This window comes from Phyllostomus hastatus, unplaced genomic scaffold, assembly GCF_019186645.2.
Source record: "Phyllostomus hastatus isolate PE091 unplaced genomic scaffold, TTU_PhHast_1.1 phas_contig_210, whole genome shotgun sequence".
Taxonomy (NCBI): Eukaryota; Metazoa; Chordata; class Mammalia; order Chiroptera; family Phyllostomidae; genus Phyllostomus; species Phyllostomus hastatus.
In genome coordinates, this window is record NW_025333737.1 from 29365754 (window position 1) to 29393326 (window position 27573).

The 27573-nt window shown below is 45.2% G+C and overlaps 1 protein-coding gene and 1 non-coding gene across 6 annotated transcripts in view; one reads left to right on the plus strand and one right to left on the minus strand.

Moving 5' to 3' along the window:
* Positions 1 to 26752, plus strand: part of WIPF2 (WAS/WASL interacting protein family member 2) — a 45986-nt gene extending 19234 nt beyond the window's left edge. For all 5 annotated transcript variants that reach the window (XM_045836449.1, XM_045836450.1, XM_045836447.1 and 2 more), the window contains 7 exons: positions 2809 to 2940; positions 9255 to 9387; positions 10111 to 10227; positions 10792 to 11451; positions 19177 to 19386; positions 21359 to 21460; positions 21907 to 26752. In XM_045836449.1, the coding sequence (XP_045692405.1) occupies positions 2878 to 2940; positions 9255 to 9387; positions 10111 to 10227; positions 10792 to 11451; positions 19177 to 19386; positions 21359 to 21460; positions 21907 to 21947 (1326 nt within the window). In that variant the 5' untranslated portion in view covers positions 2809 to 2877 and the 3' untranslated portion in view covers positions 21948 to 26752. The remainder of the gene's footprint in view (positions 1 to 2808; positions 2941 to 9254; positions 9388 to 10110; positions 10228 to 10791; positions 11452 to 19176; positions 19387 to 21358; positions 21461 to 21906) is intronic.
* On the minus strand, positions 7805 to 7931 carry LOC123817800. The gene has a single exon (XR_006785514.1). It is a non-coding gene; the product is annotated as a small nucleolar RNA SNORA40 (small nucleolar RNA).
* Positions 26753 to 27573: the final 821 nt, after the last annotated feature.

Consider the following 27573-nt stretch of genomic DNA (forward strand, 5'->3'; position numbering starts at 1 on the left):
TTGTGTCCCGTTCCCCGCCCCGTGATAAATGGCCTGCTTATGAGAATTTACTATTTTGATCAATTTTTAAAGCCTAGTGTGTTCAATACCTGTCAGAGAAATGCTAGGCTTAGTTTTGAAAGCAGCACCAGAAGGTATTTCCCCTGGAGGGGAGTTAGCTGCTTGTTTCTTGAGTGAGTTCCGACACCATCCCCCATGGGAACCACCTAGCTACAGTGCTGTCTAGTTCTTTGTGGTTGGAGCAAGAAGCCCTGTTGGCTGGCCGGCCTGTAGGGGCATTACCCTGGGAGGAGTTGGCATTTTGAAGACCTTCACAATCATGTTTCTGATCAAATCCTATGCACCTATAAAGGTTCTTGGTTTTATAGAACCTTTGGAATATTTGCCTTTTCCTTTCATCATTCCCAAGGCATTGAGAGACACATTTAATTGGTTACTCCTTTAACCACAAAGAGATTTTGATCACCCCTTTAAAGAGTTCAGAACCAAACCTCTCCAATGGATTGCTAAACTGGTTGGATCTTTTAGGTTCGGCTTGGTACACATGGTCACCCATCTGTGCTAGGCGCTGCTTGTGGATTTTTCTGGGTCCTAATTTCATTATCACCTTGCTTGGGAGTAGTTCTTCCATGGGTTAATTAATGAAGTTGAGTACCCTATCTTGAAACTTTCCTGTCATTTGTAAGTTATAGTCCCTGGTAGGCATGTTATTTTGATTTTGATTTTGTGGGGGTCAAGAACTGGGATTTTGGCCTGGCCGGTATGGCTCGGTTGGTTGGAGTACTGTTCACTGAAAAGTCACTGGTTTAATTCCCGGTCAGGGCACATGCCTAGGGTTTGGGTTTGATCCCCAGTTGGGGCATGTGCAGGAGGCATTTGATCAATGTTTCTCTCTCACATTGATGCTTCTCTTTTTCTCTCTCTGTTTCTCTCTCTCCCCCCTCACCCTTCCTCTCTTTCTCAAATGAGAATGAAAAATAAGCCTTAAAAAAACAAAGAATTGGGATTTCCTTGGGATAGCTTTTTGAGGTGTAGCTATTGTTCCTGAGTTTTTGATTCATTCATTCATTCATTCCTCACATGAGGACATTTGTCCATTGATTTTAGAGAGGGGGCTGGAGAGAGAGAAACATCGCTCAGCTGCCTCCTGTGTGCACTCTGACCGGGGATCAAACCCGAAACCTTTAGGTGTGTGGGACCTCGCTCCAACCGAGTCCATCGGCCGGGGCCTGAGTTTTGGTTTTGTCTTTGCCCCCTACTTTAATATCTTAGGGTCAGACAGCTCACTGGCTTTAGTCTCATTTGTACGATGAGGGTCACTTACACACTATAGTAGATTGGATAGCTGTATATATTTTGGTAACTTGATAAGTAGCTAACTTCTCACTTATGGTATTTATGCTGTGATAAGATTCCAGCAATGTGATTACTTCAGGGGCCAGTAATCTGTGGCCTGTGAGTCAGATATGAACCATGGTCTGTTTTTGTATGGCCGATGTACTAAGAATGGTTTTTACATATTTTAAATGTAAAAATTGAGAGAATGAGACAGGACACAGACTGAGAAAAAATATTTGCAAAATACACATTTGATAAAGGACTGTTATCCAAAATATGCAAAGAACTCTTAAAACTCTACAATAAGACAAGCAGCCTGATTGAAAACTAGCAAAAGACGAACGGACACCTGACCAGATACACACATTGCATATGGCAAGTAAGCATATGAAAAGATGTTCAACTTCCTTTGTCATTAGGGAATTGCAAATTAAAACAGTGAGAGGCCACTACACACCTATTAGAATGGCCAAAATCTAGAACACTGGCAACACCAAACACTGACGACAATGTGGAGCACCAGGAGCTCGCCTTCATTGCTGGAGGGAATGCACAATGGTACAGCCACTGTGGAAGACAGTTTGGCAGTTTATTACCATGTGATCCAGCATTCGTGCTGCTTGGTATCTACTCAGATGAGTTGAAAACTTATGTCCACACAGCTTTCTTCATAACTGGAAGCAGCCAAGATGTCCTTTAGTAGGTGAATGGATAAATAAACTGTGGTACATCCAGACAATGAAATAGTATTCGGCACTAAAAAGAAATCAGCTATCAAACCATAAAAATACATGGAAGAAGGTGAAGGAAGACAATTGGAAAAGGCTGCCTATTATGATTCCAACTATATGACATTTTGGAAAAGGCAAATCTGTGGACATAATAAAAAGATCAGTGGTTGACAGGTCGGGAGGAAGGAGGGATGAATAGACAGAGCATGGGTTATTTTTAGGGCAGTGAAACTATTCTGTGTGATACTACAGTTGTGGATAGTTGTCTATATACTTTATCCAAACCCATAGAATGTACAACACCAAGAGTGAACCCTAATGTAAACTGTGTACTTGGGGCGATAATGGGGTGTCGATGTAGGTTCCATTGTAACACACGCACCTCCGCAGGCTGTAGGTGGTGGAGGAGGCTGTGTATGTGTGCGGCGGGAACAGGGTATGTGAGTGCTGTCTGTACTTTCTGTTGTTCTCCTCCGAACCTAAAATAAATAAAGTTTATTCATTTGAAAAACATCAAAACAAAAATAACATGCGACAGAGACTATATACAGCCTACAAAGCCCAAAATATTTATTATCTGGCCTTCCATAAAAAAAAGTTTACAAGCCCTGGCCTCTGTCATAGTGGAGCTAGGAAATGAGGTGCTTAGTTTCTCTGGTGTCATGCCCCATCCCCTAGTTCTCTTGATACACAGTGCCTTTAATGGCAGAGTTCTCATGAATTTCTCTTTCATTTCCAGGTATATGAGTGACCTCAAGCTGCAAACTAAAACAGAGAGAGAGCAGTGCCAACTGCGAGCAGGGCAAGGATGCCAATTCCTCCTCCCCCTCCGCCCCCTCCTGGTCCTCCTCCGCCTCCCACTTTCAATCAGGTAGGTAATCATTCCACTTGGCTGTCTCAAAACCTTAGTGCATACTTACGTTTCCATGGTATAAGACATACCATACTCAAAGACTTGTGGTTCAGGAAGATGGAGAATAAACAAGTCAAGTCTGCCCGTATTACTGAATCTGATTCCTGAGAGGTCCTCCTAGGACCATAATGACTTCTTGTGATCTTGTTTTGGTTCAGTCTGGAGATTTGGACAGGTGGCATCAGAGAATAACTGGTGTTCCCCCCCTTAAACTATTCGTTCTGAAAAAGGTCAGTGCATCATTTCTATGGCATCTTTGAGGAAAGGGATGGTCATTTCTGGCGGTTGTTTCTCAGTACCATTTCATTTCTTTGTCCTCTCCAAATCAGTTCATTTTAAAACCAAGTCCATGAAGTCTAACACCCCATCAAGAAAGAAGGGAGTTTGTGGAATGTATTAGTAAGAAGACTTAAAGGTTTGGCCATGAGATTTTAAAAAACAGTGTGGCTTCTGAACCCAGGAGGCAGCCACTTTTACTATATTTGGATGGTATCACACGAAAAAGAAGCAACCTGGGTGCTTTACCTCATTTTTGTAAAATTTAGAAGCAAAAGTAAGTCTAGAGAATGACTCTCACAGAGGTGTTTGTATGTGGGGGTTGTGTTAGGTGTTTAACAGATGAGAAATTGTGCTTACAGAGGACAGGTGACTTGCCCAGCTCATTTATTTCTGACCTAGGACAAGAGTTTGGGTCTGCCAACTTGTTTTTTCCCCATAACTTCTGCTTTTTAGACATTTTGTTTGAGAATATGTATGAACCCCCCCACTTTTGGGTGAAATTTTATGTGGAAGCCCAGTGAGTAAAGATAAAAGCAGAGCTGCTCTGGTTATAGTGGGACTCAAGGACCCAAAGCACCTCCCGCGATCTCTGTAACCTTTTGGATTAATGTCCTGCATCATGCTATTTTAGTCATTAGCCTTTCAATAGCCTTTCGTTAGGGGCTAAGTGGCGGAGACTGGGCTAGGCGTGTGTGTGTGTGTGTGTGTGTGTGTGTGTGAATAAAAGAGAAGGAAAATATGCAAATGAACAAAAAGATGCAGATAAAAATCATCTGTAATGCCATTGCCCAGAAATGAGAGAGTTTCTGCCTTCAAGGGCCCCAGCATGATGGGCAGGACAGGAAAGTCAACAAGCCGATTCTGTGCTGGGCACAGATGAATGGTGGGACCCCTCAGCTAGTGGTTAGAGAGGAGGCTGTCAAAGGAGGCTTCTGGGGGGAAGCGGTGCTTAAGCTGAGTCTTAAAGGATGAGTGAGGTTTGGCCAGAAAGAGAAGAGACGGGGAGGACACTCGAAGTTGCAGAAGCAGAATGTGGAAGGGTGCCGATTTGTGAGAAAGGACACAGAAGTTTAGATTATTGCTTGAGAAGGGGGTATGGTGGGAGGTGAAGCTGGAGGCATAAGCTGAGGGTTCGGCTTTTTCTCACAGCAACAATGGGGAAGTGTTGAAGTATTTACAGGAAAAGGAGTAACCTGATCGAGTTTGTATTAGACAGATCATTCTAAGTAGTATGGACAGTGGGTTGGGAGTTGAGACAAGGAAGTCAAGACTGGAGAGAGAAGCCAGATGCATCTGAAAACTGAGGGCCGGGACTGAAGCATTGAGGACGGAGAGTGGAGATGAGAGACACTTAGAAAGTAAAGCCGTAAAGAGGTTGATGACATGCGGAAGATGAAGAGGAGACAGATTTGAATGACTGACTCTGGTTTGGGGGATTGACTGGTGACGGTGTACCCAGGCATTCCCAAATGCAAAATGATGGTGCTGCTTGTGGAGGAGGTTATAGCTTCAGTTTTGATGTACTTAGTAATTTTTTTTTACTCCTCCCCCAAGCATATGTTTATTGATTTTTAGAGTGAGAGAAAGGGAGAGGGATAGAGAGAAACATCAGTGTGAGAGAGAAACATTGATCGGTTGCCTCCCGTACATGCCCCAACTGGGGATTGAACCTGCAACCTAGGTATGTGCCCTGACTGGCCATAGAACCTGCAGCCTTTTGGTGTATGGGATGACACTCCAACCAGTGAGCCACCAGGCCAGGGCAATAATTTGTAATAATAATTTTTTCTCTTTTTATTGTATTTTCTTCGTTACCCTTTAGGCCCCTTATACCGCATTCTGCCCTCCGCAGTCACTACACTGTTGGCCATGTCCATGAGTTCTTTCTCCTTTGCTCAGTCCCTCCACCCCGACCTTCCCTCGCCCTTAGCTGTCATCCTGCTCTCTATCTATGAGTCTGTCTCTGTTGTTGTATGGTAGTTGCAGTTTGTTCATTAGAATCCACAACATGACTGAAATCATATCGTGTTTGTCTTTCTCTGATTGGCTTATTTCACTTAGCATAATGTTCTCCAGGTCCATCCATACTGTCACAAAGGGTAAAATTTTCTTCATTTTTACAGCTGAGTAGTACCCCATTGTGTAAATGTCCCATAGTTGTTTTATCCACTCATCTGATGGACACTTGGGCTGCTTCCATATCTTAGCAATTGTAAATAATGCTGCAGTGAACATAGGGATACTTAGGTTCTTCTGAATTAGCGTTTTGGGTTCCTTCGGATATATTGCCAGAAGTGGGATTGCTGGATCAAAAGGCAGATCCATTTTTAATTTTCTGAGGTATCTTCATACCGCTTTCCACAGTGCCTGCACCAGTCTGCATTTTCACCAACAGTGTAAAAGGGTTCCCCTTTCTCCACATCCTCGCCAGCACTTGTTTGATTTACTGATGAGAGACATTCTGACAGGTGTGAGATGGTATCTCAGTGTGGTTTTAATTTGCATTTCTGTCATGATTAGTGATGTTGAGCATCTTTTCATATGCCTGTTGGCAATCTGCATGTCCTCTTTGGAGAAGTGTCTATTTGGGTCCTTTGCCCATTTTGTAATTGGGTTGTTTGGTTCTTTGGTGTTGAGTTTTGTAAGTTCTTTATAAATTTTGGATATGAAGCTCTTATCAGATGTATCAGCGAATATGTTCTCCCGCTGTGGATTTTTTATTTTGTTGATGATTTCCTTTGTTGTGCAAAAACTTTTTAGTTTGATGTAGTCCTATTTGTTTATTTTTTCTTTTGTTTCCCTTGCCTGGGGAGATGTATCTGATAAAATACTGCTGTGAGCAGTGTCCGAGACTTTGCTGCCTATGTTTTCTTCTACAGTTTTTATGGTTTCAGGTCTAACGTTTAAGTCTTTAATCCGTTTTGAATTTATTCTTGTGTGTGGTGTAAGAATGTGGTCTAGTTTCATTTTTCTGCACATATCTGTCCAGCTTTCCCAGCACCATTTATTGAATGAACTGTCTTTAGCCCGTTGTATGTGCTTGCTTTCTCTGTTGAATACTAATTGACTGTAAAGGTGTGGGTTTATTTCTGGGCTCTCTGTTCTGTTCCATTGATCTGTGTGTCTAATAATTTTCTCATTATAAAAGTAATATGTTCAAGAAATTTATGAACTGTGGATGAACAAAAAGGAGCAATTACCCATAATCTGGTCATTCATAACAGTTTTGTGTATACCCTTTTACTACCTCCCTCCCTTTGTATCTTCCTACTTAAAAACAAAAAAGATTGTGTTTTATATACATACTGATTTCTAATCTGTTCTTCTTACTCATTAATACATCTTGAGTGGTCATGTTATTAAATAGTAATTTAAAAAAAATTTACTGTACTAGAAATGTGGAAAAAAGTTAGAGAATACCAATAAACAGACAAAGTATCTATAATTAACTTTTGTTAACATTTTGTATTATGTATTTATTGTAGGAAAACTAGAAAATATGGAGAAGCATAAATAATTATTACAAGAAGTTAACTATTGATAGTATCAGTGTGTATTCTTCTAGAAATTTGCTGTATGTTTTTTCTTCCAAATGTAATCTCGGTGTAGTTTACTGAGTTTTCATTATACACCAGGCACCGTGCTAAGCTCTTGAAAAGTGTTACCATTTATGTGCTGGCTGGGTAAACCAGTTGTTAGAGTGTCATCCACATATGCCAAGGTTGTGGGTTTGACCCCTGGTCAGGGCACATGTAAGAATCAATCAATGAATTAATGCGTAAGTTAATTGGAACAATGGATCGATGTTTCTCTCTCTGTGCCTCTTTCTTCCTTCCTCTCTCTACAATCAATTTTTTTAAAAGTATTATCATTTAAGTATATGAGGTAGGTTCTATTGTTACTCCTATAGAAGAGAAAACTAGAATCATACTATATTATTTTAGAATATTTTTTTACTTGGTTGTGGCAAACATTTACTGCCATGAAAAGATACTTACTTTTACTTTTTTAAAAAAAGATTTTATTTATTTATTTTTAGAGAGAGGAGAAGGGGGAGAGAAAGAGAGGTAATGCAACATCAATGTGTGGTTGCCTCTCATGTGCTCCCTACTAAGGGACCAAGCCCGCAACCCAGGCATGTGCCCTGACTGGGAATTGAACCATTCACTCTTTGGTTTGCAGGTTTGTGCTCAATCCACTGAGCCACACCAGCCAGGTCAATATTTACTGTACTTTAAGAGTATGGTTATCATTGTTTTTTTGTTGTTGTTGAACTTGTAGATTATTTTCAGTTTTGTGCTATTAAAAATCATTTTTTGCTACATTATTAACATCTCTGTGCACTTATTCAATTATTTTCTTAAAGTTAATTTCCACAAGTAGAATTCTTGTGCTTGACTTTTAAAGGTGTTTAATACATAGGTTACTTTCTAGAAAGATCATACCAGTTTATCTTACTGCAGGTAGTACCAAAGCGAACCTATTTCCCTCAATACTTATGACCACCATAGGGCGGGTTATTTGTTCTGCACATTTTTTTTATCATGTTCCTTCTTGTATGTATCAAAACTCATACCAAACAATGAGTTCTGGGTTGCAAAAGAGGATTTATTTTCTGTACCTGTATGTAGTCTTTGCCCACAAATTAAGCAAAAACACACACAAGTGCTATGTTCTGCACATTTTTTGAACATCTGCAGTGTGCGGGCACTGCACATCATTGCCCACCGCGGCTCCTGCCTTCCCGAAGCCGGGAGTCTCTTTAGTTAAAATTGTAATAACATTACCAGTGTCATAGGTAAATATTGATACTGTGTTTTCCCCTGCATTTCTTTTGTTCCAGTTGATTTTTTTTTTCCTATTTGCTGGCTCTTTGATTTCTTTTACATAGTGTGTTTATATTCTTTGATTATTATCCTGTTGATTTCTAAGTCATCTTTGTATGTTAATGCTCTATACAGCAGGGTGTCAAACTCATTTTCACTGAGAGCCACATCAGCCTTGCAGTTGCCTTCAACAGGCCAAATGTAATTTTAGGACTGTATACATGTAACTACTCCTTAACAGTTTAAGCGAGAGCTTGGCGCTGCCGCCAGGTAGAAACAAGGTGCCGGGCTGCATAAAACAAGGTGGAGGCCGGATTCGGCCCACGGGCCTTGTGTTTGCCACCTGTGTTCTGTAGACTTGGGACACTACCTTTGTGTCTCTCATGTAACATTTGTCACAGATGATTTCTCCTTCCAGTATATCATTTGTTATTTACCTATATTTCTAATAAATAATTTTTACTAAGCAAATCTACCTTTTCCTATATTTTAGTTGGCATGCTTAAAATGTACTTCTCTTAGCTCTTTTTTCATATATTTTTTATACTTAAATATAGCTAGAATTCGTTTGAGAATAAGCTGAGGTAGGTATCTAACTTTATTATTTTTTTTCAAAAATTACCAGTTGCTGTCGACATCTTGTATTTAATAATCTATCCTTTCTGATGAAATACACTTTTATTATTTCGTGTATAGATCTGAGTTTGTCTGTTTTGTCCCATTTATCTAGTATCTGTCCCTGTGCTCCTGTTGTAGTTGGTCATAGCAATGCCGGTATTTCAAGATTTAAAAGAGATAAGGAAAGGACTGTGCTCAGCACAGTGCCTAAGGCATAGCAGGGGCTCAGCAGATGTTTGCCTTGATGATGCTGATACACCTACCGCATCTAACACACAACAAGCCTGGCGCATAAGTACTCAGTATTAGTGCAGGCCTCCCATCAGAAGCCTCTGAATAGGAAGGAGACCTTACCCATCACAGAAGCCACAAGAGGAGAAAAAGGACTGAGAAGAATGGTAATACACACTACCATTATGTGCCATGTGGTGTATAAATCTGTTTAGGTTAGATAGGTGTCTCATGGAACCAGTTTGGCTCAAGGCATTTATACTGAGCTTGTGATGAAGGGGACTATTTAGGTGAACTTACATATCCCCCTTCCTCTAGGCAAATACCGAGCAGCCCAAGCTGAGCAGAGATGAACAGCGGGGGCGAGGTGCCCTCCTGCAGGACATCTGCAAAGGGACCAAGCTGAAGAAGGTGACCAACGTTAACGATCGGAGCGCTCCCATCCTCGAGAGTGAGTCTGAGCGGCGTTTCCCAGTGAGCTGCCGGGATCCTAGGATTGCTTTGGAGACGTGGCTGGGCTGTTGTTTTTATTGTTGGGTCTTGAGTAGGAGAGTTGTGTCCTGGGATGTTCTTTGGCTGTCTTCCCATCTCTTCATCTGAATACCTTAGAGACTTCTGTTTGACCTTTGGGAAGCATTCTCAGGGTTGAGACTTCATCTCCTGCTGTCACTTGTGCTTGTTAAGCTTGTTAGGGCACATCCTTGGTTGTTCTCTTCAGAGATCACCACAGTCCTCAAAACCGCGCAGCTGAAGCCAGCGATGATTTCAGAATTGCTGCAGGTGTCCCTTCTCGAAGGCTTCTGTAAAGTCTGTTCATACCCGGGTCCCCGAGCCATTAGCCCCCTTACTGTCCAGACCAAGAGAGCACGGGAGCCGAGCCCAGAGGATTCTGTTGAACGTGTCTTTATCCAGGTTGTCCCCGGGCCTGAACAAGGGAAGATTGGCTCCTTGTTCCTTTTGTTCTTTTTCTTTCATCATAGCGGAGAGTTTCGTTTCTGCATGAGGCTGTGGAGTGGAAAGGCTTCCCTTTTTTAAAAAAATGGAAAGGCAAAAGCGAGATTGGTTTTGTTTGCAAATTAGGACCCAAGTAGAGGAAGGGTTAGTTTCTCCTCAGGATTAACTTGGTCACAGCTTGGAGCAAACGAAATGAAAGCTCTGGTGGTGTGCTTTCCAGAACCCAAAGGGAGCGGTGGTGGATGCGGCTCTGGAGCAGGCGCCCTGCAGCCCAAGGGAGGTCTCTTCCAGGGAGGAGTGCCGAAGCTCCGGCCTGTGGGAGCCAAGGACGTTCCAGGTACCTAAAAAAGACTTACATGTTTAAAAAGGTTTTATTTATTTTTGGAGAGAGGGGAAGGGAGGGAGAAAGAAAGGGACAGAAATGTCGATGTGTGAGAGATACATCAATCAGTTGCCTCCCACATGCCCCCAACCATGGACCTGGCCTGCTGCTCAGGCATGTGCCCTGACTGGGAATTGAACTGGCGACCCTTTGGTTCGAAGGCCAGCCACTGAGCCACACCAGCCAGGGCTGAAAAAGACTTTCTTAGAATATTTCCCAGGTGCATTGATTTCTTACTGGTCACAGGCTGTCCATCCGGGGCTGAGGAGTGGTAGGGATGGGAGAAAGGCGTGGGAGCAGGGGTGGAGTTACAGAGTAGAATAAAGCAAAGTCATTAAATAAAAATGTATTCAACATATATCAACAGTATTTGTTAGTAGTCCTGAGCTAGATTAAAAACCAGTACTATACAAATGTACTTTCCCTGCTGCTGCGCTGGGAAACGAGGCTGGACAAATTAGAGGTCTCACCCTCATATCTCTAGCTTTGTTGACCCAGTGCTGTCTGGTCTGTTTGTAGAGAACCTAGCTTCTTGTAAGCCAGCGCTGCAAGTCCCCAGTTCTCGAGCTGCTGCCCCAAGGCCTCCAGTGTCTACATCCAGTGGGCGCCCTCAAGATGATACAGATGGCAGCCGAGCCTCACTCCCGGAACTGCCCCGGATGCAGAGACCTTCATTACCGGACCTCTCTCGGCCTCATACCACCAGCAGTACGGGCATGAAGCACAGCTCCTCTGCCCCTCCTCCGCCACCACCAGGGCGGCGTGCCAACGCACCCCCTACGTCTCTGCCCATGCACAGCAACAAAGCCCCAGCCTACAACAGAGAGAAACCTTTGCCGCCCACACCTGGACAAAGGCTACACCCTGGTCGAGAGGGACCTCCTGCTCCACCGCCCGTTAAACCACCTCCTTCTCCTGTGACTATGAGAATGGGACCAAGCGGCCAGTCTCTGGCTCCTCCTCCCCCACCTTACCGCCAGCCTCCAGGGGTCCCTAATGGACCCTCCAGTCCCACTAATGAGTCAGCTCCTGAGCTGCCACAGAGACACAATTCTTTGCATAGGAAGACACCAGGACCTGCCAGAGGCCTAGCGCCTCCTCCACCCACTTCAGCCTCCCCTTCTTTACAGAGTAATAGGCCGCCTCCCCCAGCCCGAGACCCTCCCAGTCGGGGAGCAGGTGAGTGCCTGCAGCACCTCTTCTTCCTGTCATACTGAGAGTTGAGCTTATTTTCTCTCTCACTCCTTTCCCCAAAGCTCTCCTTTAGTGATTGAAGATAAGAATTCCCTTACTCATTCAACAGGTTTATTGAAAGCACTTTTGTGTGTCAGACTCTATTGTTAGGGAAACAGCAATAAATAGAAAATGTAAGAAATTCTTGTTCTTCTATATAAATAAGCAAATAAATTAGTTAGAAAAAATATATATATATAGTCTTTCCAGAAGGTATCCTGCCATATAATCTGAGACATTTATTGAAAAAGATACTGGATACAAGAAACATTGTATATAGGGCAATGATGCCTTAGTCCCCTTCAAAGGAGGCACCTTGGGACCTCACACAGTTCTCCCAGTTGCCATCAGCTGCCCCACTGTATTTTCCTGAGTCTCGTTGATGGTCTGAAATCTCTTCCCTTTCAAAGGGAAACTAATTTTAGCTTTGGGAAAAGCCTGAAGTCAGAGGGTGCCAAAGCTGGGCTGCAGGGGAGCTGAGCCACCTGGGTGATTTGATGTTTCACAAAAAAAAATATGCACGAGACATGATGCATGAGCGGGTGTGTTGTCGTGATGAAGCAGCTAATCACCATTTGCCCATAGCTGTGGCCTTCTGAATCATCCAAATAGTTTCCATGGAGGAATGTTCAAGCTTAATGCAAAGTTCGATGCTAGCTTGATGATGATTCGTTGCTCTACTCAGTCATTTTGAACGTAATGGCCACACAGTACACATACATGCTCACTCAATGGTGTCTACCATCCCCACTGATTAGTACAGTGAAGTTGGCATTGTTCACACGTGTACATTCCAGTCCTCCCTCCTTGGCTCTCAGGTTATATTGATATCATGCAAACCATTCTCATTATATTAACAATGGTTGGACTTTTTCTGGACAGACCTCATATACACACTCACACACACACATACTTATGTATGTGTGTAATGTATAGGTAGTTGAGAAGGGGGATAGGATATAGTGGAGCGGGGTGGGGTGGGTTAGGGTCAGGGAAGGCCTTACTGATAAAGTGACAGTTTGGCAAAGACCTGAAGACAGTGAGGGAACAAGTTAAGCAGGCATTGAGAAGAGCAAGTACAAAGGCCCTGAGATGGGACTAGAGTGAGTGAGGGGAAGAGTGGCAGAGCACGGGGGTCGGAAAGCTAGATTTCCACAGGAGAACGTTGTAAGACTCGATAAAGACCTTGGGCTTTCCACCACTGGAGGGATTGGAACAGGGAGTAGCATTGATTTACCTTTTAAAAAGAGCACCAGCTCCTGTGTTGAGAACAGACTGCAGGAAGACAGAGTGGCAAAAGGAGACCTCTTGTAAGGCTGTCGTAAGTGGTGGGTTTGGGAGAAGACAGGAATTTGGTTTCGGACAACTGAAGTTTGAGATGCTTATTAGACTTTCAAAAGGAAATAATTCATCGGTGATTGGCTGTCAAACTCTGAAGTTCAGGGAAGAGAGGTTGGGCTAGGGGGAGAAATTGGAATGACACTGAAAACCACATGTGGGGTAAGATCGCCAGGGAGAGTGTAAAGAAAAGGTCTAAGGCCCGGGGCCCTAATTAGAAGCCAGATGGAGGATACCAATCAGAGGGAGCTGAGGAAGAGCCTCTAGAGGGGAAGGAAGGAGGGAAGTGAAGACGGTGAGGGAAAAACTCCAAGGCTGAGTGAGCCGAAATTGCTGGGTATAGGAAGGCCCCCAAAAGCTGTCATGGTCTCCCTCACTCTCGACTTCGGTCATGCTATCTTGTAAAAAGGAAACACAGTCTCGTCCACCTCTTCTAGGCTGTGTCCAGTGCTACTGCTAGGTCAGTTAAGTTGGAGCCTGAGAATGACATTGGTCTTAGCTACATGGGAGTCATTTCTGGGGACCCCAAACAGCATGGGACATTTTGGGGTGTTGCAGAGTGGCAGAGGGAAGGTGAAAGTGAGAGTCTAGTTGGGGTGGGTTTGCCAACACAGGAATAGGAGCGGGGTTGGAGATGGCAATGTAGAAATGCCTGAAGGAGTTTTCCGTAAAGGGGAAGGGGGTGCAGATCAATGGAACGGTTGCGAGAGGGGGTTGAGAATTCAATTTTTTTCATCCCAAGATGGGAGATATTTCAGTATCTGTTTGTCTGTGTACTGATGGAGTGATCCAGCAGAGAGGGGGGAAATTGCCTGTGTAATGACCTTGAGGAGGCAAGAGGGAATGGCATCTGCTCCATAGGTAAGGGGTTGGCCTTAGATAAGAACACAGATAGTTTGCCCTGGCCCAGGAGCTCAGTTGGTTAGAGCACCGCCCTGATATGCCTAGGTTGTGGGTCAACAAATCAGTGTTTCTCACCCCCTCCCTTTTCTCTCTCTTAAAAAAAAAAAAAATAGAACACAGATCTTCCATAGTAACAGGAGGGAAGGCAAAGCTCGTAGGCGTAGAAGCAAGCGGGTCAAGGGTGCGTAGTGATTGGAGCATGTGAAAAGTTTCTTCTTGTTTGCTTCTGTTTTCTTGGTGAAATAGCAAGGTGAGGGAGATTTGAGAAGAGAAAAGGGCATGAAATGGCCGTCTGGGAGCTTGGGAGAGTGCATGGAGTGGGGAAGTGTGTTTAGGATAACCAGGAGCCTGAAAGGCCCAATCAACACTAGGGTGCATCCATTTCGAGTGAGGTTAATCAGCTCATTGTGTTCAGCTATGCATTTGCAGCAGAGTTGTATTTAACTAGGGATTAGCCTTTTGTAGACAGGAGTGAGGCAAGGGAGTTAAGGGTTTGTAAGGGAGTGATTGTAACAATGGACCATGGCCCTAAACTGGGTAAAAAGGAGATTAGGAACCCTAGAAGAAATAGATGAGATTGTGTATTCTTCCCCCACCTCCAAGATTTTATTTATTTTTAGAGAAGGCAGGGAGGGACACATCTACGTGTGATAGGCTGCCTCTTGTACACCCCCAACTTGTGACCTGGCCCGCAACCCAGGGATGTGTCCTGGTTGGGAATTGAACTGGTGATCTTTCAGTTCACAGGCCAGCACTCAGTCTACAGAGCCACACCAGCCAGGGCAAGACTGTGTATTCGTATTACAAAATAGCCTGACTGAAAGTAGAGAGCGAGGGAGACCATGACAGTTCTCTCGGGCTTTCTTCGACCCAGAAGTTTTGACTCCCTTATCTTGTGTCATTGGACTTTGAGCCACATCTTCCACAAAAGCCTTTTGAACTTTTATTTTAAAGTCAGTCCCTGTAGGTGTAGATAATTGATTAAGAAGTTATGTTATCAAGAAGCATGAATTAAAAGCCCATTAACCCATGCTGCTGCCTGGCTAGGTACATAGAGATCGGCACTATAGGAGCTGGCAGTTCAACACATAAGGTTATTATATCATCCAGTAACCTTGTACTTTCCCGATTCCATATCTCCCTGGCTTTAGCCATAAGGCTATAGTCCTAAGGTGGCCTTTGATTCTACAAAGTTTAGATTAAAATTTTTTTTTTCATTTACAACTTTTTTTTAAAAAACCCTTTATCTGAGCAGACTCCATACCTTTCTGACTCCATCCAGGAAAGGAAGTGGAGAAAAGTGTAATTTCTGTGGATTGAACTGAGTAGTTTTAAATGTCTGCAGACTTCTTGCTTCCCACTTCTCAATTCTTTTTTTCTTTTTTAAGATTTATTTATTTATTTTTAGAGACAGAGGAAGGGAGAGAGAAAGAGAGGGAGAGAAACATTGCTGTGTGGTTGCCTCTCATGTGTCCCCTACTGGGGACCTGGCCTGAAACCCAGGCATATGCCCTGACTGGGAATCGAACTGATGACCCTTTGGTTCCTGGGCTGGCACTCAGTCCACTGAGCCACATCAGCCAAGGCTCAGTTTTTTATAGTTTCTTTACTTTTTTTTTTTTAAAGATTTTATTTATTTATTTTTAGAGAGGGAAGGGGGGGGAGAGAGAGAGAGAGAGAGACAGAGACAGAGACAGAGACAGAGACACACATCAATGTGCAGTTGCTGGGGGTCATGGCCTGCAACCCAGGCATGTACCCTGACTGTGAATCAAACCTGCGACACTTTGGTTCACAGCCCGCGCTCAATCCACTGAGCTACGCCAGCCAGGGCTGAAGATTTTTAATAATTTATTTTTAGACAGAGGGTAAGTGAGGGAGAGGGGGAGAGAAATAATGTGTGGTTGCCTCTCATATGCCCCCTACCCACCAATGGGGAACCTGGCCTGCAACCCAGGCATGCACCCCAACCAAGAATCAAATCGATGACCCCTTGATTCTCAGGCTGGCGCTCAATCCACAAGCCACCCTAGCCAGGGCTCTTTATGGTTTATTTAGAAATATGTGAAGTAATCAATGTGGTTTTTCTGCCACCAACTCTGAGGTCTGGCAGAGGCTTCAGCCTGCTTTTTATATCAGTAACCAGAGCAGCAGTTCTCAAGAGTGATACACTAAAAAAAAAAAAAAATCAAGCCCTGGCTGGTGTGGATCACTGGTTGAGCGCTGGCCTGTGAATCAAAGGCTCGCCAGTTCGATTCCCAGTCAGGGTACATGCCTGGGTTTCAGGCCAGGTTCCCAGTAGGGGGCACTTGAGAGGCAACCACGCAGTTGATGTTTCTCTCTCCCTTCCCTTCTCTAAAAAATAAAATAAAATGTTAAAAAAATTGAGACATTTTAGTCAGATCTTTGGCGCATTGGCTCTGTTTGTTGTGTGGCATTGGGCTGATCACTCAGTGGTATTCACAGTGCTTTCAGAGGTGGTTATAAATAAAAAGGTACTGTATTTTGCTGTGTATAATGTGCTCCCGTGCATAATGTGCACCCACGTTTTGTGTACATTATACACAGGATCATTATACCCATGGCATGTATCATTATACCCATATGTAATGCGCATCCTTATTTTTCCCTCAAAAATTTTGGGCAAAAAAGTACCCATTACACAGAGCAAAATACAGGTATGTATGAAAGTGCTTTAGGAACTGTTGTATGCTGTTGAATGTTAGAGGTTTTATGCAAAGGACTTCCAGGTAGTTCATGGATTTATCTCTGTTATTAACTTATAGTATGACAATATCACGTGATAATGTATTATTGTTTCTATATGAATTTTTACACTTGAAGGAATATGGAGTCTTTCACCTTCTCAGGATGCTCAGGGACCCAAAACAAACACACACACACACACACACACACACACAACCCCTCACATAATTGATCCACAGAATTTGTGTCCTGAATTTTTTCCTTTGCAGAGTAAAACACTGTTTTTAAAGGAACTTTCTTTTTACTCTTGAAAGAATTGATGCCATTGTGCTTTCCTCAAAGTTGGGTTTGTCTTGGATTAGAAAAGGCACTCTCCTGCTCCAGGCTCTCTTTTTTACACGCTGCTTGTTTCTTAGGGTCCCTGGTTCCAGCTCTGTCACTTGAAAGACTCTTAAAACTGGACGTTTCGAAGAACTCAGAAACTTACGGAGACGGCAGACCCTGGTTGGGGTGGCCGTCCCTGCGGGAGGGAGCTGAAGGGAGCCAAATGCTCTTGGTCCTGCTCTATTTGTCAGTCCAGGTTGGCTCTGATCACTGCCATCTGCCCTGTGTCTAGCCGGTGTCCTTTTGAGCCTAGCTCTTTCTGCCTACCTTACTCTCCCTGGCTCAGCCTTAGAAGTAGGTACAGATTCTCAGGGCCCTAAGAAATCTGGGTTTTAGGGAAATAGTTTGAGGATGACCTGAAAGAGCTTCAGTTTGGGCAGGTTTGGAGTAAAAACAAGGTTCAGAGGTCTCCTGGGAGGTGCTAAGATTTCCCTTTAATTATTGCCTCAAATGGCCCCCGTCCATAGTTAGACCTTGGGAAGAGCGAGGGAGAGGTGACATTCTGAGCGTGTCTTACGGGAAGTGGGGCTAACGCTCACTGGGCCTGCTCTGCCGGACTGCTCGCCTGCACACACCATCTCGTCACTGTCTCATGCGTCACTGTGGTTACTCCGCAGACATTCTGGAATACTTTAGGAGGAATAGTGAGATACACTTATATTACTAAAACAGTGTTGTCTTTTTGTTTGTTTGTTTGTTTGTTTTTAGGGAGGGGAAGAGAGGGAGGAAGAGAGGGAGAGAAACATTGATGAGAGAGAGCAATCGGCTGCCTCTCACATGCCTCCAACTGAGGGCCTGACCTGCAACCCAGGCATGCGCCCTGACTGGGAATCGAACCAGAGACCTTTGGGTTTGCAAGCCGGCACTCAATCCACTGAGCCATACTGAGCCACACCAGCCAGGGCAAGAATTCTTAAAGATTTAATGGCTATAACTCACCTAGGACAGTGCCTAGAAGGTAGTGGATACCAAATGCATAGTAGTTGCTATTGTTAGGTAATGCAAAGCATAGAAGTAATATAACTTAAACATAGTAGAACCTGTTCCAGTGGTGTTTCCATTTCTTCAAACATGCTTTTGATGTTTCTTTCTACTTAGTGGCAAATTTTTGTCTCCTAAGAGTGAATTTGATTTTTGAAAGTGTCCAAAAGCCAGAATCAGACTTAGGTATGAATGATTTTGTTATTGGTGCAACCTCAGAGATTAGATGTGGCCATCGTATAATAATATTTACGGGTCTGTCTCATAAACTGGGTTTGAAGGCAGTGCTGATAGAGGTATTCCCAGTGTTTGGGGGCGATCAGATGTATAACTTATGCAGATGTTCCTATTGTACGTATTTTTAAAATCACTCACTTTAGTCTGTACTGCTAAGTGCTAAAATAAGTGACGTGCCCTATAATGCCTTGGGAGACCAGGAAGGGGAGGCGGTCTGAATAGAGTGGATTGCTTTGTGAGAGCCTTGAGAAGATAGAACTTGAGTTGAACCTTAAAGGATAAGTAGAACTTGGTAGCAAGGGAAGAGAGACGGCATTTCCCAGTATTGTCGGGGAGTCACAAGAGCAAAGCATGCGGAATTTGTTTTATTCAGCAGAGACTGATTGAGTACCTACCATGTGCTGTATACATTTGGCTGAGTTTGGGAATTTGAACTTGGACGCAGCTCTGACTTTAAGGAATATACAGGATACTGGGGAAGAGGCGTATCTGATGAATAATTATAGTGCAATACGGTAGAATAGAGTGGAAGAGGGATACAAGGCGACAGTGGGAGTGCAGAAGAGGGGTCCCTAACCCAGCCTGGGAATCGAGAAAGGGAGAGGAGAAGGTGAGGTCAGGCTGACTGACCTGGTGGGTCACTGTATAAGAAAGGGGGTACGTGGGGGAAACCCAGTCGGGGTGGAAGCTAAGGATTTGAAACTTGATAATGTAAGAAATGCAAAGCCCTTAGAAAAAGTTTGAGCAAGTATTTCAGGGAGATTAGTGAGTTGGTAGTGTGCAGAGTGGATTGGCAGGGCAAGAGATTAGAAGCAAGAGGAACATTTGGGAGGCTTTTTGCAGTAGAACAGGCTGAATATGAGAAAGACCTGAATTAAAATTGTGGAGGAAGACATGGAAAAGCAGGGAAAAATTCATTAAGAATAGATAGATTTCTTGACTGACTTGTCTTGGGAAGCGAGAAAGGGCCACACATTTATTCTGAACTTCAGTGTCTGGAAGAATGGTGATGCTGTTAAAGACTAAGGGATGAGAGGAGGGTGAATGTGGTGTTTGACCTGATGCTCGGGGTCTCACGGAGCTTCTACATCCAGACCTATCTGCTTTGGACTTTCATTGCAGCCCCTCCACCCCCACCACCCGTGATCCGAAATGGTGCCAGGGATGCTCCCCCGCCCCCACCGCCACCATACCGACACGGGTCAGAACCTCTGAGCCGAGGAAAGCCCCCACCTCCGCCCTCAAGGACGCCAGCTGGGCCACCACCTCCTCCTCCTCCACCTTTGAGGAATGGCCACAGAGATTCCATTACCACTGTCCGATCTTTTTTGGGTAAGTAGCTAGCTGTTTTAGTCTCCTAGTTCCTGTGATGACTTACTCATTCCAGTGGCAATGGTAGAATGGGAGCGGTCACTTGATATCCATTGGTCACAGCAGTTTGTCTTCTGCCTTCACTTCTGACTTCTAGGCCCATCCATTGCCATCCCTTTCCTTATACAGGTTCGGGGCATGGTTGCTTTGGGATCGATTGAAATACAATCAGCAGACTTCACAGTAACTCTAAAGCCGTCTCTCGCTCCCCAAGGAGCATTATCTGTGGTTACGTTTTAAGTCAGAGACTTTATCCTCTTCAGGATTATTCAGACAGGAAGTACATGTTCTCCTAAGAAGGAGAGCTCCTTCCTAGCCCTTTAAAAACAAAACCAACTTTCTTTCCAACTTGGGCCTGGCACAATGGCTTCCACAAAGCAGGGCGGTGAGAAGGGCCATTCTGCCGTAAGTGTGGTAGTGACCAGAGACGAAACCACAGCACTCACAGCGCATCCTTGGAGTGGCTTTCAAGAAGTGTGCCCCTTGAGCACTCAAAAGAGATTTGCCATGAAGAAGGTGGGAACTCTGGATGTACTTACCGGTACAGGCTCAACAAAGCTGTCTGGGCCAAAAGAATAAGGAATGTCCCTTACCATAGTGAGGATGAAGAGTCACCAAACAAGCTCTGTATGCTGGTTACCTACATACCTGTCACCGCTTTTAAAAAGTCTGCAAAAGTTAATATGGATGAGAACTAGCTGCTGATTGTTGAATAAAGTTACAAAACTGCCACACACACAAACACTTTGAACATGTCTTTAAATCTAGTAATCCAAAGCCACTAACTAGCTTTGTTACTTTGAGGAAGTTGCTTCACTTTGCTGGGTCTCACTTCCCTTACCTGAGAAACCAGGAGGTTGACTAGATCAGCAGTGTGTCAGTTAACTTTTCCAAGGTTATCAATGAGCCTTAGGCCCCACCTAAGATTTTTTTTTTTTTTTGAAACAAAATTTTATTTAGAAAGTCACAGAGGTAGAAAAGGTGAGCCAGCTGGAGTGTGTAGGTTCAGGAAACTGGTTACAGATGCAAAAGAAGGGCCCTTCGAGCTCAGGAAAAAGAAGGGAAGAGAGAATGCAGCTGGGGGAAGAAGCCAGGGCAGGGTGGGGGGCTCCCCACCCTGCTCCAAAGAGAGAGAGTATGCCCTGGGGAAAGAAGGGGGTGGGGAAAGGCGCTGGCATGCTTGAGAGGGGGAGAAAGGGTGCCCTAAGAAATTGTAATTTATTAGGCCTGGGATGGAGTCCCAAGCAGAGATTATCCAAGAGCTGTCATTAGATCCTCTGTTGAGGACTCCTGGAAAGATCTGTACAGTCCCTTTGAGGCCTAACACTCTGGTTCTTTAGTGATCGACTCTTCTGTGCCCTAGCTCTAGCGTATTCTGATGAGGAGGACCAGGGTTTTTGCTTTGAAGATAAGTCCTTGCAGTGTCGTCAGGCTGCTCACAGGGAACTTTTGAGCCTTCTTGTGGAGGGGCCATATGGAAAGTGGGAGCAGGGGCCATGAGATGTCTATCCAGCTCTGCTGCAGAGCTAAGTGAGGGCAAGCTGGGCCAGAAGGGAATTATGGTCAGCTCTCTCTCTAGGTGGTGCCGAGTATTCCCACTTTCAGTTAATTTCTGTGGATTCAGTTCCATTGGTTTCCCATGGCGATACTCTCTACGATGACTCTGTTAAGAACTCTGTTTCTTTCTCCTCCCATACAAACAGCTGAGCTCCTTTCCTGTGCCTGCTCTTGGGTGGGAATGTTCTAAAAACGTCTGTGCACACGAGGCACATAGAGCGATGCTATTGCTGTCCTCAGGAACCTGGGTTTAGTGGGGAAGGCAGGCCCTCACGTGCATCTGAGCGCACGGAGACTCGGGAGGGGAGGGTCAGAGGTGTGCGGGAGCATGAGGAAGGGTCGGCTGGTATGGATTAATATTTTGTTCTTTTCGTAGATGATTTTGAGTCAAAGTATTCTTTCCATCCAGTAGAAGACTTTCCTGCTCCAGAAGAGTATAAACACTTTCAGAGAGTATATCCCAGCAAAACAAACCGAGGTGAGAAGAGCAGTTATGAAAGCTTTTCCATAATTGCATAGAAAATAGAATTGCTGTGTTTTTCTTCAGTTCAAATTTGCTTCTTCTCGCTGCCTGCATTTTCTTTAAAAAATCAAAAAACAGCCCTGGCTGGTGTGGCTCAGTGGGTTGATTGCCAGTCTCCAAACCAAAGGGTCACTGGTTCAATTCCCAGTCAGGGCACATGCCTGAGTTGCAAGCCAGGTCCCCAGTAGGGGGCGTGTGAGAGGCAACCGTACAGTAATGTTTCTCTCCCTCCCTTCCTCTCTCTCTAAAAATAAAATCTTAAAAAAAAAAAAATCAAAACCAAAACCTAGTCCCCAGATTGTATACCTTAGCTTGAAGAGCCTCTCTCATTTTAGGAATGTTTGGGTTATTTGGGATCTGGTAGGTGACCTTGTGTTTGTGGTCTTTATTATTTTTATCAGCTGCCCGTGGAGCCCCACCTCTGCCACCCATTCTCAGGTGAAGCCTGGCTGGGTCCTGTTCCTCAGGAAAAGGATGGACCCTCCTCTCCTCTTCTCAGATGGTCCCTTCCATTCCCCGGAAACCTGCATGAGAACTCCTGACGTGTTTCTCCAGTGCAACCAACCTCTAGACTCCGAGCGTCCTCCCAGCTCACCTCCATCTGTGCGTCTTGTCTTCTGGCCTCGGTGATTGGACTCTCCGTATTGACAGTAGGGTCTTGAACCCTGCATCCATCCCTCCTCGAGCAGTCCCTGCCAGCCAGATGAGGAAGAAGCTTCCGTGTCGCCTGCTTTCCTCATGGGGAAAGGTGCCTTGTTGTGATGAACTAACTCATTACTGGGGCAGGGTGGAGCAGAGTGCTCCTGTCTCCTCCTGCCCACTTTGGGGGAAGCTTGGCGGGCATATTTCACCATTTCGGAGGCTGACATGGCCGGGACTTGGGGAGGGGGAGGCATTTTTTTTAGTGAAACAAGAAAGGAGTTTGCAGAGAAGTGATCTGTTTTAAAGGTCAGGTTTGGAGAAAGGGCAGGAGAATGGGTCTGCTTTATTTCTAGGGGTATTTTGGTTTTGCTCTTACCCCACCCCATACCCTCACTCCAGGGATAAGTTGGATATAAACACTAAATACTAATCTATTGAACTAAACATCTAATAAAAAGAGAGGGTAGAATAAACTGGGAGCCCTTTAGTGCTAGCCAGTTCCTCTGCAGCAAAGGGACCAGGAGCCACGTGATCCCCTGGGACTCCCCGCCCGGTGTCCTCAGGTTTCCTCAGGGTGCTGGGGCTGAGGGGCGTGTTTCCTCCCCCACCACTCAGACCCTGAGGAGGAACGTCACTTTTGTTCATTCCAGATAGGAGATAGGGCCAGGGTCTTGGTCTTAACCTTGACCTTGAGTCCACATCAGTCTTACCTGATTGGCCCAAAAGACTCTGGCCCTTTCAGTCCTGTCCAGAAACTTCAGCCTTTGTTGGGTGCTCCATGACAACGACGAGGAAGGGAAGGGTGCAGCTTGTGGTGGAGTTCGCAGCCCGCCGGCTGAACGGGCTCTTCCTATTCTGTTCACCGCCCTTGCCTTTCCAGGACTGCAGGGGTTAATGGCAGAGCAGAGAAGGGTGAGGAGGTTTATGGGTGTAGCAGAGATTCCTCTGTGCCAAGAAGCACAAAGGCTTCGGTGAGGCAAGGCGGTGAGGCGTGTCTCAGCCCAGCTGATCTGTGGCAGCCAGCGACAGGTTGTTTGTTCGTCTTCCAGGCCCTCGTCAAAGGACAGAGAGAAAATGGAGGTTCCCAGCCCAGACAGGAACTGAGCTTGGCTGGTAGCACAGAGGTTCCCCTTCCCAGACAGCTGAGCAGGGCTGCTGGGCCGCACGCACAGGCCGTGTGGGTGGCCACAGCTCAGGCCACGTGCAGAGGCTACTCAAAGCTTGGAGGAAGAGCAGGGAGGCCATGGCGGTTCCTCGAAGTGGTTGGGAAAAGTCAGTTTAAAAATTTCACCAGATACATCACAGGCTTGAACTACCATAGGGACCTTTCCAGTTTATTGGATCACAGAGGAAGGGTCTTGCATGGTGCTGGGTAAAACCCAAGTCTCCCCATTGCTAGAAGAGAGGGGGCCCAACCTGGGTTATTTGTATGGGGACCGCTATCCTCTGTCATCCCCTGGACCACACTGACTCTGGACAAAGTGGACTCCTGGGTCTGTCATCAAACTTTTTCTAATCGTTATCATTCTTATTTCCAAAACTGTTAGTAGTTACCTCCCAGCGGTATCCGTGGCACCCCAAAGGGGACGGAGCTGAGAGAGGGCGCGCCAGCGCAGGGGAAGGGGCAGAGGACGAGAGTGGGCACTGCGGCGGAGTTCCAGGGCAGATGCTGGCCCATCACGGAACTTGGACTGTGAAGTCTTCCCATTTATTTTCAAAATGGGACTTGATGCCTTTTGTACGATGTTGTCAAAGTGTATTTTTCCCCTTTCCTCAAACATACAGCATCAAAATAAGTGTCACAAGTAAAAGCCAAACCCCCAGCTTTTCACTGGGGCCGCTATCTTCCTCCCCCGTGACCTGCCGCCCCTCATCTTCCCCAGCGTTCAGACTGTGTCACGTGGGCATCCAGGTATTTTTATTTTCTTGGCCTCGTGAAAAGAGGCCTGGGTTAGATCTAGTCAGATGCATTTTCTTCAGCGCATGTTGGTGACACAGTACTTATTTAAATATCTTTGCCTTATACGTTATTTGGTCCCTCTGTTAAGAACAGATTTATTATCATGTATATTTACTATCGAAGAATGGGAATGTGATCTTCATAATTATTGATCTATTTTGTATGTTGTAAAAAGCTTGTAATATAGATTTAAGGTGGGCTGGCTGCAAGAGCACTGGAACTTCTCACCTTTGAAACTGCTCTTTTTATCTGCTTATGGGAATGTCGTCTCTTCGGCGGAAGATTGGGTGGTCTCATGTTGAGGCTGTTGCCCAGTCCCATTAATCCCCTTACCCTCTCCCAGAAGGAGGAGGCATTGCCCAGCTAAGCATCAGGAAGCTGCGTTAAAAGCCCTTGTGTGGGTTTGGTTCTATGAGGTTTTTCTCTAGTGGGGAAAAGTTAATACTGTAGTTGTTTCTTACCGCCCTTTCTGGGGAGCAGGGCAGTGGCCTCCAGGTTTTTAAGCCAGCTGGGTGCCCCTCTTGGACCCTTCTTTGGTCGCCAACCCTGGATCAAAGCACTTGGATGCTCCAGCTGTGGTTTTCTCTGTCGTGGGGGTCTCCTCTCACAGTGGAGCCCCATCGTTTTCACTCCCGGGCCCACAAGAGAGCGCCTATGGCTGCCCTGCCTAGTGGATGTGAAGCTAGCTGCTGGCTCCAGAAATTCATCGCAGCCCTCCCAGCTGGCAAAGGCAAGGAGACTAGCCACTGGCCATGGCGCTGGGGGCACCCCCTCACACCACAGCTTCCCCACTTGAAACCCAGATTTACCTCCAGGGAGAGGTGAGAAAAAATTGTAAATAGACTTGCTACAGAGCAACTCAGGTTGGGGTGTGTTTTAATTCTCCTGATCACTTGAAATAATCTGTAGGCTGAGTGCTTAGGGGAGGGGGAGAAGCGTGACTCCAGGGTCCTCTGCGAAGCTCGGGGGTGGAGCACAGGGCACCCGAGGCCCTCTCGTGGCACTGCACGGAGCTGTCTGTCCTTCTGCCAGCCCAACCTGCAAGCAGCTGCAAATCAGACTCTTCACGTTTCGGTTGTTTCCTTCCCTGTTAGTCTCGGTCCCTGGCCGTGTAGCCTGGGTAGCTTTCTGGAAGCCACCCTGCCTCGGGGCCTGGAGGACGTTACAACTCTCCCTTCAAGACTCATCCAAATGAAACAAAATCACAGCCACCCTCAAAACATACAGGCAAATAAAAAAAGGATAACTGTTTAACTGCAGGAAAGGTTTGGTTCCATTCAACTCCACGTTCATTGTGCCTTTACTTGTGTTAGATTGCTGTGCTTTCTTCCTCTCTCCCTCCGAAGCAATTAAAATCTTCCTTGATAATGGCTGTTTTCTTCTTTCTACTCTTGGTTCCATCATCTTAGTGGGTTCCCTGATGGTCTTAAATCTCACTCCACTGGTGGCAGAGGGCCAGGGGCAAGCCTGCTGGTCTCACATCTGTCTCGTATCGTTTCCCGAGAAAACCAGCATGGAAGTCGTAGTCAACACTGAATAAAAAACCTAGAGATGACCTGTGAAGAGTGTGAATGGGTGTGAGTGTGTGTGTGTGTGTGTGTCCATCTTTGCATGTGGATCAGTTTCTTTAAAGAAAAATAATTTAATTGTATGACTTCTTTTGGAGTTATATTCCGATTACAATGCTCCCTCTCCCAGCTAGCATTGATTTTTTTTCCCGGTCCCCTCTAAAATATATAATCTGGTTTCAGGTTGGATTATTTGGTATACTTGTTTCTTCTGGATGCTGTGCAGTTTAATTAAACCATGCTTAAAAACAAAAACAGAAAGTCCAAAATTGTGTACTCTTGTCTGGAATACCGCCTCATGTAGTGACACAGAGCGGGGAGTAAATCTGTTGCCTCCGATTCCAGATTGCGTGGTGGTTTGAACCCCGGTCCTCTGAGGAAGTCGATGCATTGACTTGGGCAGAAGCATCTGCAGCTTCTTAAGGGTTTTCTCTCCTCCCCTCCGGCTGTATTTTGAAAATCGCAGTTCTAGGTAGCCATGCTGACTGGGTGACTCTGACAGACTCGGGCATTATTTATATTTGCCACCTAACCCCCCTTTGCTTGTGACTTCAGGAAACCCAGGCCACCCTCTGGCCTTGCGTCCTTTTTTTATGTCCCTTACGATGCTTTCTGCCTGCGCTGCACAGCAGAGCCTCACGCTGAGGTGCGGGAGGACAGGTGGGGCAGAGCGCACAGACTCCGTGTGGCTATTTTTATGTGGGTGTTTGCTGTTTTTCTTCACTGCTTTTTAAGTTGAAGTCTTACTGGCTTGAACTTTGACGTTGGGTGTGAAAAATTAAGCCAGACATCCTCTGCTTACTATGGTCAGCTGACTAATCACCACAAAGACTTAATGAGCTTAACTTGCACTTTCCTCACTAGCAAAGGTCTTGAAATTGTTTCCCATACCGATTCATAGTGGGTGTGTGTGTGACTCATTCACATAATTTAGATATCAAAACCTATGAGGGCCAGGGAGGGAGGACGGAAAAGGGGCTCTTTTTCATCCATACTTGCCAAATTGGCTGAATTCCTGATTATTTGACCCATCGTTGTTATTAATGTGATTAATAAACTACCTATTTATTGATTTAATTGTTCCTCCTGTGACTTTCAATAGGCCTCAAATGGAGCTTGCTTAAATGTCCCTCCACTTCCAATGCTATAAAGTATAAGCTTTCTCCATTCTATTGGGATGGTATTACTAGTGTGTGCCTGCGTGCGTGTGTGTGTGTGTGTGTGTGTGTGTACACTCACGCCACAGGATGCTGGACAGGTCCTTCCACTTGCGATTTGATGGGGGGGGGCTTCCGGGCTCCCCCCATGACACTATAAATTAGCAGATGATAAAGACAACAGTGCACCCACTTTAATCATTACTGAGAACCGCTGCTTGCTGTGAACATGCCGGTTAAGTATTTTCTGGCTCAACCAAGCCACAAACTCTGATTCACTGCAAAGAAAGCTCCTGTCTGACTTCCTATTTCTCTGCAAAGGTAGGAGAACTAAAATATCAACCTTAGAATCCTAACCACCCCAGAGGATGACTATGGGGGAAATACGCTTCACCTCTGACATCACCGGAGCCCAGTCTGGATTGTCTTTATACATAATTGAATTTATTCTCCACTTCTAGGTTTAGGTGTGTGAGATTTAAAGGACTATATGGTGTCTGTCCACGAAAAGTTGATGAAAAAGGCAGATACCCAATTTGCAGGAATGTCCTGTCCATTCAGCAAGCATTTATCGCGTACTTGACTCTGTGCTCAGCATCTACATGATGAAGATGACTAGGACATTTCCTTTGCTTCCAAGGAGTTCCAGGTCTAGGAGATTTCAGGACAGCTACCAGGAGAAAACTATGCACGGTATTAAAAGGCCTTATGGTAATTAGCCAGGGATGGAGGGTGGGGAGC